Source organism: Salvelinus fontinalis, chromosome 7 (genome assembly GCF_029448725.1).
Source record: "Salvelinus fontinalis isolate EN_2023a chromosome 7, ASM2944872v1, whole genome shotgun sequence".
NCBI classification, from domain to species: domain Eukaryota; kingdom Metazoa; phylum Chordata; class Actinopteri; order Salmoniformes; family Salmonidae; genus Salvelinus; species Salvelinus fontinalis.
In genome coordinates this window covers 60,026,804-60,043,679 of record NC_074671.1, presented here as the reverse complement: position 1 = coordinate 60,043,679, position 16,876 = coordinate 60,026,804, and the positions used below count along the sequence as shown (strand labels likewise).

General features: G+C 40.9%; 1 protein-coding gene and 2 long non-coding RNA genes across 6 annotated transcripts in view; 2 read left to right on the top strand and 1 right to left on the bottom strand.

The window, feature by feature from the left end:
- LOC129859935 (CD276 antigen homolog) overlaps positions 1 to 3,337 on the top strand; it is a 61,750-nt gene extending 58,413 nt beyond the window's left edge. Inside the window, exons 1-4 of one of the 2 annotated variants that reach the window (XM_055930194.1) lie at positions 901 to 1,041; positions 2,021 to 2,064; positions 2,179 to 2,499; positions 2,626 to 3,337. In XM_055930194.1, the coding sequence (XP_055786169.1) occupies positions 1,031 to 1,041; positions 2,021 to 2,064; positions 2,179 to 2,499; positions 2,626 to 2,741 (492 nt within the window). In that variant the 5' untranslated portion in view covers positions 901 to 1,030 and the 3' untranslated portion in view covers positions 2,742 to 3,337. Of the gene's footprint in view, positions 1 to 900; positions 1,042 to 2,020; positions 2,065 to 2,178; positions 2,500 to 2,625 lie in introns of those variants that run through there. The other variant, XM_055930195.1, reaches the window with a different exon arrangement.
- LOC129859938 (uncharacterized) overlaps positions 1 to 16,876 on the bottom strand; it is a 28,435-nt gene that overhangs the window by 3,215 nt on the left and 8,344 nt on the right. The gene's annotated exons all lie outside the window — the stretch shown is intronic.
- Positions 6,577 to 15,498, top strand: LOC129859937 (uncharacterized). Of its 2 annotated transcripts, XR_008760272.1 has the most exons (5): positions 6,577 to 7,283; positions 7,389 to 7,464; positions 13,466 to 13,645; positions 14,214 to 14,332; positions 15,394 to 15,498. It is a non-coding gene; the product is annotated as an uncharacterized LOC129859937 (long non-coding RNA). The 2 variants fall into 2 exon arrangements; XR_008760271.1 differs by lacking the exons at positions 13,466 to 13,645; positions 14,214 to 14,332; positions 15,394 to 15,498 and adding an exon at positions 12,584 to 12,713 and having other exon boundaries at positions 7,088 to 7,283.

The following is a 16,876-nucleotide window of genomic DNA, read 5'->3' as shown; positions in this document are numbered from 1 at the left end:
ACACATCTACAGATTTTTCAAATTGTCTGCACAGGTATTCAAACAGGCTGACCTTTCTGTTGCAGGCCCAATGCTTTTTCCGCTAGGCTACCTAACAACCAAATGAAATAGCACCCACCCTGTATTCAAGAGCATGTTGTGTCTCAACTGATGGCAGACACAACACAAACTCAGATGATGTGGAATGGGGTCTAAGGTAAAACATCTGCAAATATGTATATATTTTTGAACGCGTTTTTAGATAATTGTCGTTAAAGTTTAAGAGTGTTAGAGGAAGAGGGTACAGGGTGAGGGATCCTGAGAGGATTCATGTGAGTAGGTAGAGATCAAGAGCGTGATAGGAAGATTATGTGCTTCAGTAAAGTGGGATCTTTAGCATTTATAACCATGTTACTAATTGTACTGTAGAAATGGATTGAAAGTCACAGAACATAGAGGTTGTGGTGGCAGCTGTAGGGGATGTTGAGTGGTAGTGATATGTCCTCTAAGGCCGTTGGTCTGGAGTAGGACTAGATAGGGTTAAATAGTGCAATGGGTGGTGGATTTTTAGGGCTAATAGGTGATATGGCAATTTTCCTTTTCCCCAATGTTGTATTATTGTATCAAAGAATATAATGTAGGTAGGCCGTGAATGGCCTCACACACCAGTACATTAGGTGACGGTGTATGCACCTAAAAGTTTAATGCGATCCGCCAACGAAATCCCAAAGAAAAAGTGACCCACTCCAGTGGTAACAGGAAATTGGTGAAAGCGTGTTCACACCCAACCTGTTTGCGCTCTTGGTGCGAAAAACAGGTCTGGTATATTTATAGGCCTACAAATGGCGTGTAGTGTAGCCAAAGCCAAGTAAGCCACATGTACACTGGACAACCAATGAGAAACATTCAATAGAATGACGTACGTTATGCGATTGCGCTGTGCAAGGCTTCCTATCTGACTTTAGCCTAATTAAATAGCTATCACAATTAGTAACTGCTAGCTAGCTAGTTTAGTACCTATAACGTGTCATATACGTAAGGTTAGGAAGACATGGATAAAAGGTAGATGTATTTGTACGATTGGTGTTGTGAACTAACGACGTAGGTAGCTAGCTATCGTTACCTACCAGTTAAACAGATGCTGTTGCTCGATAACGCGTTGGCTACAAGACAGAGTTAGCTTTGCAGATGTGTTAGTCTAGTCTAGCTAACAAATTATCAAAATCATTAGTCCTGCTTTTATTTTAAATCTGATATGTAAATTAGCTATTTTAGCAAATAACAGTAAGTTAGCTAGTATTGGCTAACTATGTTAACTGGCCAGCTGAAGTTCTATATAAGAACATAACTATGTCGAATTCTATTGCCAGGAGCTAGCTAGCTGAAGTAGCGTAAACGTGGCCAATTGTCTTGCTAGCTACTAGTTCATATGGCGGTGAGAAGCCTGACCTTGGCATGTTAGTCAGAGATGGATCATAGTTAACCAAACATTAATCATTAGCTAGCTTGCCAACCCAACCAAGGCTCATGCGTTATTGTTGTCCCTCCCACGACGTTAGTCCACTCAACAAATGTATCTAGGTAGCCTAATGTTCAACATGTAGCAAGTAGACCTATAGGTAGTGCGGAATGTCCCTGTAATCTCAAATAAGGTGGATAGGCCTGTACTACAGAGACCTCTTACCGTTCGTTACCTGCACTCACAGGTTAGCCTATAAAACACACTTCACTGCGTCTTTTGTTTTGGATAGGTAATACATAGACTACATTGTTGCTTTACACATACTTTTACATATGAATGCAGTCTGGTCTGAAGGCATTTCAAGTAAAGTAACAGTTCCTTAGGAAGATTAAAACTAGGCCTTAGGAACGTAACTTTTGACTCAACCTCTTTGGAATGCACCCACCTGTCATTGCCAATATGGGCCATTCACATCAGTATTATGATTGGTTGCTCAGCCTTTCTTTCATGTTCAGCCATGTGTTTATAACCCTGCTAGACTCGTTCCCAACCATAACATTCTCTATCACTACTCCACAGGTGCTGGTTGCCGGTTTTTGTGATCTTGTTGATGGAACTCCAAGGTATTAATATCAGTCATGCTTTATATTGTTTGTTCTTATTCTACATGTGCAAAATGCCATATTGATGTCAGTGTCAGATGCATTCATTGGAGGCTAATTTTGTCTGTTTTGTAGTCTCTTCGCAGGAGAGAGTTAAAGGTTTTACAAGAGGGAAGGTTATTTTACCATGTAGGTACAATGCAATGCCTACTGAAAAGGTCACCATGTTTTGGCGATATAAGGATGACCGTAATGTCTACAATATTGTCAGTGGAAAAGCAGACTTGACAGACCAAGACCGTCAGTTCAGAGACAGAATCAGGATTTTCCCTGAGGAATGGGCAAACGGCAACTTCTCTCTCCTACTGACTGATCTCAAGGACTCTGATAGTGGGAGTTATTCATGTTTCATACCAACAGAGAACATTCTTCATCAAGTGGAACTTTCTGTTCAAGGTTTGCATTACAACCAAGTGTAACAGCCTCTTTTATCTATACATTATTGGAATTTCCATTAACATTTTTAAGAAGTTGATGATACAGTATGATAACACTATGAAAATATCCCTCTTTATTTTACAGAGAAACCAACTCCTGAGCCTGAAGTTGGTCCAAAGAGCAGCAGTGTGAGCCTCAGAGTAGAGAACCTCAGCCCCTTCCTGTTTCTCCTCCTCAGTCCAGCTCTCCATTTCCTTTGATGTACATCACAGAAATTGGTCATTGTACTGCTTATGAGACTGTTGACAAGTTCTGAGTGGTTAAACTGCTGAAATACTTATTTTTTCTTTAATGTATGTAATAAGTGACTGCAAATATATATCTTGCTTGAACCACCTTCCTAGAGGTGAGTAAAACAGTTATTCCAAATTGCCTGAAGCCACAGTGTTTACTGATAGGACCACTGCAGGACCACTGCATCCACCTAATGGGGATCCTAGTAAAATACCAAACATTTTAGCTTTGCTTTTGTGAACTAAATTTAATGCACTTTTAATACAATATGTATTGCTGATTTAAAGGCATAATGTTTTTAAAACCCAGGGCTGTCTGTAAAATTGGAAATAGGATTGAGTCAATGTGTCCCTCCTGTCAACAAGATGCAGCTTTACTTACTAAGATATTGAAGTATTTCCTGATCAGTTATTAATATTGTACTACCAAATGAGTTGTTTTGTTGAGAACTTGAGACTTAACATGTGCTGCACTGTAAAAGCTTATTAGTTCTGTCATCCTTTCAATTAGAAAGTATTTTACTTTGACACCACAGTGTTATTAAAGGAAACATATTCACTTCCTCAATGCTCTTTATTAAAGAGTGTTTCTTATAGCTTTTTGCAAACTATGGTTTGATCATGTGGTTGCACAGTGTTCAGTCAGATGTCTGTTAGAAGGAGGAAGTCAGTTCGGTTTCAAAGATTTATCACAGCTCTGAAGATGTCGAGGATTGTTGCCTGTCTATTCTGTAAGACCATTTTTTTTTTAACTGTTATTTATTTTACATTCATTTTACTCTGAGGATGTCAAGGATTGTTGCCTGTCTGTTCTGTAAGACCATATTTTTCTTATTTATTTTACATTCATTTGACAATAAATGAAGTGTCTCATGGATTCTTCTGTTCTTAGGTGTCTTAAGACTGTGTGTTGGTGCTGAGGCTTTGACAGAGACACTGGTAGAACTTGGACACAATGCAACCCTGAACTGTTCTGTTAATGTAAATAATGTACACTGGTACCTACATCGCCACCCACAGCCTCCACTGGCCATACTCCACTCTTTCACTAGTAGTAGTCCTGCTGCTTTTTATTACAATAATACTACTTTTAGACAGAAATATTCATTAGAAACAGGAAATCGATTGTTAATACAGAATGTAACAGTAGATGATTGTGGAGTGTTCTACTGTGCAAAGAAAGAAAACGATAGTCTCCTTTTCAGTAACGGCACCAGACTCATGACCGCTGGTAAGGGCACATTTCATTCAATGATCAATATACTGTATTTTTTCTATAAGATACATTTGAAAAGTGTTTTTGTTCATGTTTTACGCAGCAAGGTGCAAGACCACTACAGAAATTTATCATAACTTATAGTGGATGTAGGCTACACATATTTACCATAAAACTGCAGGACTTGAATCAATCAATGAAACAACAAACAAAAGTTTGATGTTTAGTAAGTGATGTCTTTAATTTTCCAACTGATTTAACTGTAACTTTAATAGTCTGGGAAGTGTTTTAATTATTGTAAATATATTGTGCTTATATAGGCTATCAAATTTTGTTGAAATAAATGCACTAAATTTGAAAAAGTACATTTGCAAGTACATTTGATCCTGAAGCAACAGAGCAACCCAGAGTTGTCAACACAACATGGCTAAAGGGTCTTCTCATTGGATCCGGGGTCTTGAATGCAGTGCTCATTTTATTGGTGTCAGGTGTGTTTCTACACTTAAAATAGGGTTTGTTAGTAACCTAGTAACATCTGGGTGGCACCACCATGCATGTGGCTTTGATTCCCCGTGCCACCCATACGTAAAATGTATTCACGCATGACTATAAGTCACTTTGGATAAAAGCGTCTGATAAATTGCATATTATTCTATTTTTAAAACTTTTATTTAGACTGGATACCAGGCTAACCTTTCCTGCCTTTACATGCAATGTTAGGACTATCTGTTACTGTACTTTTGCCCCAATACACACTGCAATATGTAAGATGTTACTCAGTGTTGTGTGATCACAATAGTCTATACTAATTCCATCTATATGGGTCATCTTAGCCATTTCAGTGCTGTGGAAGAGAGCTGCTTGCCAGAAGAACCATGACTCTCCTCCAACCCCTGAACCACCTGAAAGGGCAGACAGTCTAGTGGTCAGTATCTGTAGTGGGAATATGCATATATATATAAATATATATATACAGTATATGAATATTAAATAATATTTATCTTTATGAGGGATGTTTTCAATCATATCCACATTGTTTTTCAGTATGAAGTGATACAGCTGGTACCCCCACCAAGAGGACCAAGGCCCAACTGCATAGCCTCAACTATTTACTCCAGAGTTCAGTTTCCAAATCTTGAACTCACAACTACTGCTTAATAAGGTGCCACATCTGCATCTTCCCTTCCTCTTCCATCTGGTTTAACATATCTCGGCTATTGTGATATGACGTTGGTGGATATTGTGAACTAGAATATAAGTTTGCTAGATAATGTGAATCTACTCTGAATATTAATATCTTTGTATACTGTACAGTATCTAATGCTGCTCTTTGTCACTCGTCTATATACCAGTCAGCAATATCTTTGAAGGAAATTATTACTTTTGAGTCTTGATTCATGTTTTTCATTGTTCATTGCTGGAAATAAGTTAATTTGTGCCTGTCTTGAAAGTAAATTGTAATTTTTTGTGTGAAGCAGTTAGGAAAAGGTTTGTGGATTTATGTAGAAAAAGCCCCCATGCATTTGTAGTGTATTGATGCTGCATCAACCACACATATCCTGTTTGAGAGCTTAGTCGCTTACTGAGCAGCACGCATGTCCCAATTACTGTACAATTTACCATTTTTAACAATGACTTTTTCAAACATTAAACTAGAGTTTTGAATTTTAAGTTCATTAAAAAGCCTACTGCATGTGCCCCATAACACCTTTGTGAGTAAGAGTATCCACAAAACAAAGCATTTATAAACAGCATGTTTTAATGGCAGTGGGGCCAGTCTCCTATCACTAAATGGGCATCAAGGTCACAAGATGTCTTAATAGCTAGAATCCTTATTTGAAACAATAACAAAGTGGACTCCCCGCCTCAATTTTGGTAGAAATCTGAGGGATGGGCCTTGAGATATGTAACTACTCACATTCGTAGACAGAACTATGGTCAGATCACCCATGATATCAACACTATAGTTTTAACCATGCTTTGAGGCTACACAGTGTTAGTTTACATTTACTGTGTTTACAAACAAGCTTATATTTTGGGTTCTGATAGGGTAGGACAGTTGAACAAGCGCATGAGGAATTTATAAGTTGTTTTCCTCCCACAACATGTAAAGTGTTGGTCCCATTTTTCATGGAAAAATGAAAGATCCCAGAAATGTTCCATATATCTCAAATGTTGCGTACAAATTTGTTTACATCTCTATTAGTAAACATTTATCCTTTGCCAAGTTTATCCATCCACCTGACAGGTGTGGCATATCAAGAAGCTGATTAAACGGCATGATTATTACACAGGTGCACCTTGTGCTGGAGACAATAAAAGGCCACTCGAAAATGTGCGGTTTTCCACCCCTGTGGGTGGGCTTATGACCTCCCAGGCCTACCCATGGCTGCGCCCCTGCCCAGTCATGTGAAATCCATAGGTTAGGGCCTAGTTAATATATTTAAATTGACTGATTTCCTTCAACGAACTGTAACTTGTTGCGTTAATATTTTTGTTCAGTATATAAAAGTTTAAAAAATGGATTTAGCAACTAAGGATTCTAGCTTTAATACCAGGGATATTTTGATACCAGGGATATTTAAATGGAATTTCCTGCTCTGTATATATATTTTTAATGTTTGACCTTCTGCATAATGAGAAATGGTCACTAAGCAAGAGATGAATTGACACTCACCACTTCCTCTTTGCACAGACTGCGCTTCATGTGGAAACTTTAAGCAAGTTAACAATGACCTTACACATCATTATGTTTGTTTTTTTTTCATTAATTTTTGAAGTTTTAACTTCACTACTTAAGTTAGGTGTTTCACTAGTAATGTAAGCTGAAAGCTTTGCTATGAGACTCAAAATTGAGCTCAGGTTCATCCTGTTTCCATTGATCATCCTTGAGACATTTCTACAACTTGATTGGAGTCCACCTGTGGTAAATTCCATTGTTTGGACATGATTTGGAAAGGCACACAACTGTCTATATAAGGTCCACACAGCTGACAGCGCATGTCAGAGCAAAAAACAAGCCAAACAAGGTCAATGGAAAAAAACAGACAAAATCCCGCCCCAATTTAATCAATTTTAGGATAAGGCTGTAACGTAATGAAATGTGGAAAAATGTCAAGGGGTCTGAATACTTTCCGAATGCACTGTACAATATTGGCTATGCAGTAAATCTGTTTTGTTTACCCCAGAGATTTATACTGACTAAATCAGACTTCCAACTGCAGATCATCATGGGAGAACTGTCTTCTGTACATTTAGTGTTCTGAATGTTATTCTGATGGTTATGATCCTGGGTGAGTGAATGGAAATACTAGATATCAAAATGTAAACGTTTTAAATAGTTTAACATTTGAATGTTGTATGCTGAGAATGTTGCTTGTGTAATATTGATATTTCAGTACATATCGTGACCTTGGCATGTCAGAACAGAAGCTGCTTTTAAAAACTAAGACCACCTCAAGATGCAGACCAGAGGTAAGAAACATTTTGTTTGGTGCCTGAACAGTTGTAGCATTCTCAAAGACCAATTGATTAAACTTAAACAGTATCAAATACTGAAACTCATATGACATATTAACTTAACTAATAACTTTTGACTGTAGATATGTATGGTCTTTGTAAAATATGAATTGCATTGTTTGTTTTTTCAAAGTCATGTGACAATATTACAGTGAACATATTACTAAAATACTCTTGTGAATATGCCTGTATCCTATCACCCCTTTCTACCGCTAGTCAGTAATGAATAAAAACATGCTTCTTCATTTCCCCTTTGACATTTATTTGTACTTTGCTAAAATGCATGTATGATGTAGTCCTAGTGAGTTATTGTATACATGAACGGTCAATCCATTAGTGTAACTATCTTCTAGTAAAATGTCATGATTACAGTAATCTGCTGTTTAACTTCCTTTTTGTTCTAAAGCTCTGTGACTTCTGTGGAAATGGCCAATGAAATTGCAGTAAGGATCACGGGAACAAAATACTTGTATGACTCACGGCCCAATCAGTTGAAGTAGAGCCTTTTAGTTACAAGAAAGCTCTTGCACAGTGGAAAATACCACACACCACAACACGGAAAAATAGCACATGTAAATGGTGATTGTTTCCAGTATTCTAACAGTAGTTATTTATGTGATGCTTGTGCAATAGTTTGTCTGGCAGAAGGTGGTCTGTTGCAATACACATCATAATGAATGGTTTCACAGGAACTATTACCCTGTTCTAACAAAGTTGTCTTAAACCAGAACAACCTTTTAGATATGAACACTATAATATCTGTTTCCTGTGTAGAGTAAGTCATGCACAATGATTTAGCCATAGTTTTTGGACAATTAATGCAAAAAAACAACAACAACAAAAAACATGGCGCCGACAAAGATGGTCACCTCGCTTCAGGTCCTTAGGAAACTATGCAGTAATTTGTTTTTTTATGTATTATTTCTTACATTGTTAGCCAAAAAAATCTCAAGTGTTATTACATACATCCGGGAATAACTATTGGATATAAAAGCGACGACAACTTTATACAACCAATATTACAACCAGGAATACAACTTTCCCGTAGCAGATCCGGACCTCCACCCTGGACATGGGATTTTATCCCAGAGGCCGATCCAAAACAACGTGGACGCCGCAGATGAGGCAGATGGAGCGGCCTACTGGTCAGACTTAGAAGGCGAGCACACCATCCACCGCTTCCGAGCATATTACTCGCCAATGCCCAATCTCTAGATAACAAGGTGGACGAAATTAGGGCACGAGTTGCCTTCCAGAGAGACATCAAAGACTGTTTCACAGAAACATGGCTCACTCGGGATATGTTGTCAGAGTCGGTACAGCCACCCGGTTTCTTCATGCATCACGCCGACAGAAACAAACAACTATCTGGTAAGAAGAAGGGCAGAGGTGTATGCCTTATGATTAACCACTCATGGTGTGATCATAACAACATACAGGAACTCAAGTCCTTTTGTTCACCTGACCTAGAATTCCTTATAATCAAATGCCGACCGCATTATCTACCAAGAGAATTCTCTTCGATTATAGTCACAGCCGTGTATATCCCCCCCAAGCAAATACCTCGATGGCCCTGAAAGAACTTCACTGGACTCTATGTAAACTGGAAACCATATATCCTGAGGCTGCATTTATTGTAGCTGGGGATTTTAACAAAGCTAATCAGAGATCAAGGCTTCGTAAATTCTATCAGCATATCGAATGCGCGACACGGGCTGGTAGCATTCTGGACCATTGCTACTCTAACTTCCGCAATGCATACAAAGCCCTCCTCGCCCTCCCTTCGGAAATCTGACCATGACTTCATTTTGTTGCTCCCAGCATATAGACAGAAAATAAAACAGGAAACGCCCATGCTCAGGTCTATCCAACGCTGGTCTGACCAATCGGATTCCACGCTTCAAGATTGCTTCGATCACGTGAACTGGGATATGTTCCTGGTAGCCTCAGGCAATAACATTGATGTATACGCTGACTCTGTGAGCGAGTTTATTAGCAAGTGCATCGGTGATGTTGTACCCACTGTGACGATTAAAACCTTCCCTAACCAGAAACCGTGAATTGATGGCAGCATTCGCACAAAACTGAAAGCGCGAACTACCACTTTTAATCATGGCAAGGCGACTGGAAACATGACCGAATACAAACAGTGTAGCTATTTCCTCCGCAAGGAAATCAAGCAAGTAAAGTGTCAGTATAGAGACAAAGTAGAGTCGAAATTCAATGGCTCAAACAAGAGACGCATGTGGCAGGGTCTACAGTCAATCACGGATTACAAAAAGAAAACCATTCCCATCGCGGACATCAACGTCTTGCTCCCGGACAAATTAAACAACTTCTTTGCTCGCTTTGAGGACAATACAGTGCCACTGACACGGCCCGCTACCAAAACCTGCGGGCTCTCCTTCACCGCGGCCAATGTGAGTAAAACATTTAAACGTGTTATCCCCTTGCAAGGCTGTCGGCCCAGATGGTATCCCTAGCCGCGTCCTCAGAGCATGCGCAGTGCGAATGGGTCCTAGACTTTCTGATGGGCCGCCCCCAGGTGGTGAAGAAAAGAAACAACATCTCCACTCCGCTGATCCTCAACACTGGGGCACCACAAGGTTGCGTTCTCAGCCCTCTCCTGTACCCCCTGTTCACACATGATTGCGTGGCCATGCACGCTTCCAACTCAATTATCAAGTTTGTAGACGACACTAGAGTGGTAGGCTTGATTACCAACAAGGATACCAACCACCCGAGCCACTGCCTGTTCACCCCGCTATCATCCAGAAGGCGAGGTCAGTACAGGTGCATCAAAACTGGGACAGAGAGACTTAAAAACACCTTCTATCTCAAGGCCATCAGACTGTTTAACAGAGGCTGCTGCCAACATACAGACTCAAATCTCTTGCAACTTTAATAAATGGACTTAACAAAGTTTTCACTAGTTACTTAAATAATGCCACTTTAATAATGTCTACATATCCTACATTACTCATCTCATATGTACAGTTGAAGTCGGAAGTTTACATACACCTTAGCCAAATACATTTAAACTCAGTTTTTCACAATTCCTGACATTTAATCCTAGTAAAAATGCCCTGTCTTACGCCAGTTAGGATGACCACTTTATTTTAAGAATGTGAAATGTCAGAATAATAGCATTTCTTTCATCACATTCCCAGTGGGTCAGAAGTTTACATACGCTCAATTAGTATTTGGTAGCATTGCCTTTAAATGGTTTCACTTGGGTCAAACGTTTCGGGTAGCCTTCCACAAGCTTCCCATAATAAATTGGGTGAATTTTGGCCCAATCCTCCTGACAGAGCTGGTGTAACTGAGTCCGGTTTGTAGGCCTCCTTGCTCGCACACGCTCTTTCAGTTCTGCCCACAAATCTTCTATAGGATTGAGGTCAGGGCTTGTGATGGCCACTCCAATACCTTGACTTTGTTGTTCTTCAGCCATTTTGCCACAACTTTGGAAGTATGCTTGGGGTCATTGTCCATTTGGAAGACCTATTTGCGACCAAGCTTTAACTTCCTGACTGATGTCTTGAGATGTTGCTTCAATATATCCACATAATTTTCCTACCTCATGATGCCATCTATTTTGTGAAGTGCACCAGTCCCTCCTGCAGCAAAGCACCCCCACAACAGGAGGCTGCCACCCCCGTGCTTCACGGTTGGGATAGTGTTCTTCGGCTTGCAAGCCTCCCCCTTTTTCCTCCAAACATAACGATGGTCATTATGGCCAAACAGTTCTATTTTTGTTTCATCAGACCAGAGGACATTTCTCCAAAAAGTACAATCTTTGTCCCAATGTGCAGTTGCAAACTGTAGTCTGGCTTTTTTATGGTGGTTTTGGAGCAGTGGCTTCTTCCTTGCTGAGCGGTTTTTCAGGTTATGTCCATATAGGACTCGTTTAACTGTGGATATAGATACTTTTGTACCGGTGGCCTCCAGCATCTTCACAAGGTCCTTTGCTGTTGTTCTGGGATTTATTAGCACTTTTCACACCACAGTATGTTAATCTCTAGGAGACAGAATGCATCTCCTTCCTGAGCGGTATGATGGCTGCGTGGTCCCATGATGTTTATACTAGCATACTATTGTTTGTACAGATGAACGTGGTACCTTCAGGCGTTTGGAAATTGCTCCCAAGGATGAACCAAACTTGTGGAGGTCTACATTTTTTTCTGAGGTCTTAGCTGATTTCTTTTGATTTTCCCATGGTGTCAAGCAAAGAGGCACTGATTTTGAAGGTAGGCCTTGAAAAATATCCACAGGTACACCTCCAATTGACTCAAATGATGTCAATTAGCCTGTCAGAAGCTTCTAAAGCCATGACATCATTTTCTGTAATTTTCCAAGCTGTTTAAAGTAACAGTCAACTTAGTGTATGTAAACTTCTGACCCACTGGAATTGTGATTCAGTGAATTATAAGTGAAATAATCTGTCTGTAAACAATTGTTGGAAAAATTACTTGTGTCATGCACAAAGTAGATGTCCTAACCGACTTGCCAAAACGATAGTTTGTTAACAAGAAATTTGTGGAGTGGTTGAAAAATGTGTTTTAATGACTCCAACCTAAGTGTATGTAAACCTCCGACTTCAACTGTATATACTGTATTCTATACCATCTACTGCATCTTGCCTATGCCGCACGGCCATCGCTCATCAATATATTTACATGTACATATTCTTATTCATCCCTTTACATTTGTGTGTATAAGGTAGTTGTTGTGAATTTGTTAGATTACTTGTTAAATATTACTGCACTGTCGGAACTAGAAGCACAAGCATTTCACTACACTCACATTAACATCTGCTAACCATGTGTATATGTAACAAATTGTTATTTATATAGCACATTTCTTACAAAAATGCAGTTCAAAGTGCTTAAAAACAATGCTTTCAAAATGGAGTGCTTTGCTGTTTAGTGAATATAATCATGCAATGTAAACTCAGAAAAAAAGAAACGTCCCTTTTTCAGGACCCTGTCTTCCAAAGATAATTCGTAAAAATCCAAATAACTTCACAGATCTTAACTGTAAAGGGTTTAAACACTGTTTCACATGCTTGTTCAAGGACCTGTTGGATCGGAGGGTGAGGGCTAGGGCCATTCCCCCCAGAAATGTCCGGGAACTTGCAGGTGCCTTGGTGGAAGAGTGGGGTAACATCTCACAGCAAGAACTGGCTAATCTGGTGCAGTCCATGAGGAGAAGATGCACTGCAATACTTCTCTGGTGGCCACACCAGATACTGACTGTTACTTTTGATTTTGACCCCCCCTTTGTTCAGGGACACATTATTCAATTTCTTTTAGTCACATGTCTGTGGAACTTGTTCAGTTCATGTCTCAGTTGTTGAATCTTGTTATGTTCATACAAATATTTACACATGTTAAGTTTGCTGAAAATAAACGCAGTTGACAGTGAGAGGACATTTCTTTTTTTGCTGAGTTTATATCATACATATACAGGTAATTGTAGTTAAACAATATTCCTTTAATATAAGTGATAAGGGTACATTATGACACAATATACTAATCAAAATAATATTTTGGTTATCCAGCAAGAGAGTTCTCTCTTGGTTTATTAACATTCTTGAAAGGCTGTCACCCCTACGGAACCCAGACATTCCGTTTCTTCTAGAACGTCTTCTAGAACCACCTGGTTCTGTTCTAGGTCCTCAAACTGAGTCAGGAGTTCCTTGTGGATGATGGGAATGGTTTTGTAGCTGAACAACGGTGGAGGATCGACATCCACTGGTTTTTAGGTCCCTGGTCAAAAGCAGTGCACTATTTAGTGAATAGGGTGGCATTTTGGATGCATTGTCTGCATCTCTGTGTTTCAGACATTAACGCCTGCCTGCGTCCAAAATGCTGTGCATAGGTGGCCCTCGTCAAAACTAGTGTACTATGTAGGGAATAGGGTGCCTCTGTTTACTCTGTGTGCCTCTGTACCTTAGGTGGACATTGACATCAAACGGAGGTCCTGCCAAAGATCATGCAACAGGACCTTTGCTTTCCTTATCGACCACGACAGCTAACGGTCACAACAGGACCTGATGACCAAATTCAACAACACTACCAAGCATCAGAAGAAGAACTCCCCTGTTAAAGACATCCTGAAGATCAAACCTCAACCAGTAGGTTGCTAAACTGAGCAACAGCACTGTAAAAACAGTGACTAACCCAGGGGATGTGTCTGAAATGCTGATCTGGCCATAGCCTACTGTATTTGTAATCGTTTCTGCAATTGACAGATTTACGAGTGCGCTATCATGCGATCCGTCTTTGGAAAAATGTATGTTTTAAAATGCTTAAATAGAGGTTGGCAATAGCTAGGTTAATCATCTCCCTGCACGTTAATATAAACCAAGGCAGCAGCAGATCAGGAGCAGTGTGTGTGTGTGTGTGTGTTTTCAATATGCAGAGGGACAAATCATTTTTTCCTACCCTCTCTCCGATTGTTAAGTATTATGCACATTGATAGCCTGCTATCAAACATCCATGCCAGCTGATTTATAATGCTGTAGTAGCAGCAGACAGTACAGATGTAGGATCTTAATTTGATCATGCTTTTGTTGCAAAAGTTTGTAATTTCCACTTTAAAATGTCAGACTTGATTTGCCCTGACGAAAAATGTATCAACCCCTACAAAAATGTCCATTAGCTATAATCCACATAATAATTCACATTTCCTGTTGCTTCAAGATTATTTTCCTGTTGTAGCATACTGACTCAAATGAAGATCCTACATCTATCTAAATCAGGGATGTTCAATGTCGTTCTTGGAGGGAAGAACCACTACTAATTCAGACCTGGGACACCAGGTGAGTGCAATTAACAGCTCTGCTCTAATATGGTTGGACTATTGGAGCAAAACATGGGTGGAGAAGAGACCGGTGACAAGCAAGCAAACAGAGTGTAATAGCTACCCAAGTGTGCGTCGTCCAAAACCCGGGACATGTTTTCACTGAGCCGTAAGCAAGCATGACTAGGTCTTCAGGTGTTATTACATATACCATGTTTCATACCCCTTACCCATTTCAGATATAAAGACAAGACGGAATAAAGAAGATGGTGGGGTAAAGAACACAGGGTTTATTTTTGAAGAATAACAGAAACACAGTAGAAAGTGGGGTGTGTCTGAAATGGCTCTCTATTCAATGTTTAGTGCACTTTTGTTGTAGTATGCCCCTATTGGCTCTGGTCAGAAGTAGTGCACCATCTAGGGAATATGGTGCAATTCTGGACAGGGACAGACAACAATGTCCACCTGAATTACACAGAGACAGGAGAGTAAACAGATAGTATTTGACCAAAGCTTACAGTTTAACTCTGAGGTAAACACTAAAGGGCCTTGACTGGTGGCATGAGGTTGGAGAAGATCATGTTAAGTCAAAGTTTGGTGTTGCAAAGTTTTACCCCCCAGTTTTTTTTATTTTTATAAATGTTTTGTTACATTTTATTTAACTAGGCAAGTCAGTTAAGAACAAATTATTTTTTACAATGACTGCCCACCTGTCAAGCCCTGACCATAGTTTGCTTTGTACGTTTCTATGTTTTGTTTGGTCAGGGTGTGATCTGAGTGGGCATTCTATGTTGTATGTCTAGTTTGTCTATTTCTATGTGTTTGGCCTGATATGGTTCTCAATCAGAGGCAGGTGTTTGTCGTTGTCTCTGATTGGGAGCCATATTTAGGTAGCCTGTTTTGTCATTGTGGGTTGTGGGTGATTGTCTATGTGTAGTGTTTTGTGCCAGCACTATTATTCGGTAGCTTCACGTTCGTTGTTTGTTATTTTTGTATAGTTCGTTCAGTGTTCTCTTTCCTAAATAAATTCAAGATGAACACTTACCATGCTGCATATTGGTCCTCCGATCCTTCCAACAGAGGAGAAAGAAGAGGAGGAAGACGAACGTGACAGAATCACCCACCACAACCGGGCCAAGCAGCGTGGTAACGGGCAGCAGCAGCAGCGATCGCAGGACTACTGGACCTGGGAGGAGATTCTGGACGGCAAGGGACCCTAGGCACAAGCTGGAGAGTATCGCCGGCCCAAGGCTGAGCTGGAGGCAGCGAAAGCAGAGAGGCGGCGGTATAAGGAGGCTGCACTTAAGCGCGGCTGGAAGCCAAAGAGGCAGCCACATAAATTTCTTGGGGGGCGGCACACGGGGAGTGTGGCTAAGCCAGGTAGGAGACCTGAGCCAACTCCCCGTGCTTACCTTGGAGAGAGAGGGACCGGGCAGGCACCGTGTTATGCCGTGAGGCGCACGGTGTCCCTGGATGAGCAGGCATAGCCCGGTGAGGTACATAGCAGCGCCTCGTATCGGCCGGGCTAGAGTGGGCATCGAGCCAGGTGCATCTGGTCTCCAGTGCGTCTCCTTGGGCCAGGGTACATGGCACCAGCCCTACGCATGGTGTCCCCGGTTCGCCAGCACAGCCCAGTGCGGGCTATTCCACCTCGCCGCACTGGCCTGGCTACGGGGAGCATTCAGCCAGGTAGGGTTGGGCAGGCTCGGTGCTCGAGACCAGTAGTGCGCCTCCATGGTCCGGTCTATCCGGTGCCACCTCCTTAGGATGGTCACCTGAATCAGGGTTAGTTTGGATCGAGCCTTGAGGTACTCCCTTGGTGACAGGCAGTGGCTGAGACAGCAGATGTTCTGACTTCATACACTGCAGTCTTTGAGAGAGGTAGTTAGCAAACCAGGCCAAAGACCCCTCAGAGACACCAATACTCCTTAGCCGGCCCACAAGAGTGGAATGGTCTACCGTATCAAAAGCTTTGGCCAAGTCAATAAAAATAGCAGCACAACATTTCTTAGAATCAAGTGCAATGGTGACATAGTTTAGGACCTTTAAGGTTGCAGTGACACATCCATAACCTGAGCGGATACCAGATTGCATACCCGAGAGAATACTATAGACATCAAGAAAGCCAGTCAGTTGATTATTGACAAGTTTTCAACACTTTTGATAAACAGGGCAAAATAGAAAAAAAAATATTGGCCTATAACAGTTAGGATCAGCTTGATCTCCCCTTTAAATAAAGGATGCACCGTGGCTGCCATCCAAGCAATGGGAACCTCCCCAGAGAGGAGACACAGGTTAAAAAGGTCAGAGCAATGGGAACCTCCCCAGAGAGGAGACACAGGTTAAAAAGGTCAGAGCAATGGGAACCTCCCCAGAGAGGAGACACAGGTTAAAAAGGTCAGAGCAATGGGAACCTCCCCAGAGAGGAGACACAGGTTAAAAAGGTCAGAGATAGGCTTGGCGATGATAGGGGCAGCAACCTTAAAGAAGAAAGGGTCTAAACCATCTGACCCAGCTGTTTTTTTGGGGTCAAGTTTAATTAAGGAGCTCCTTTAGCACCTCG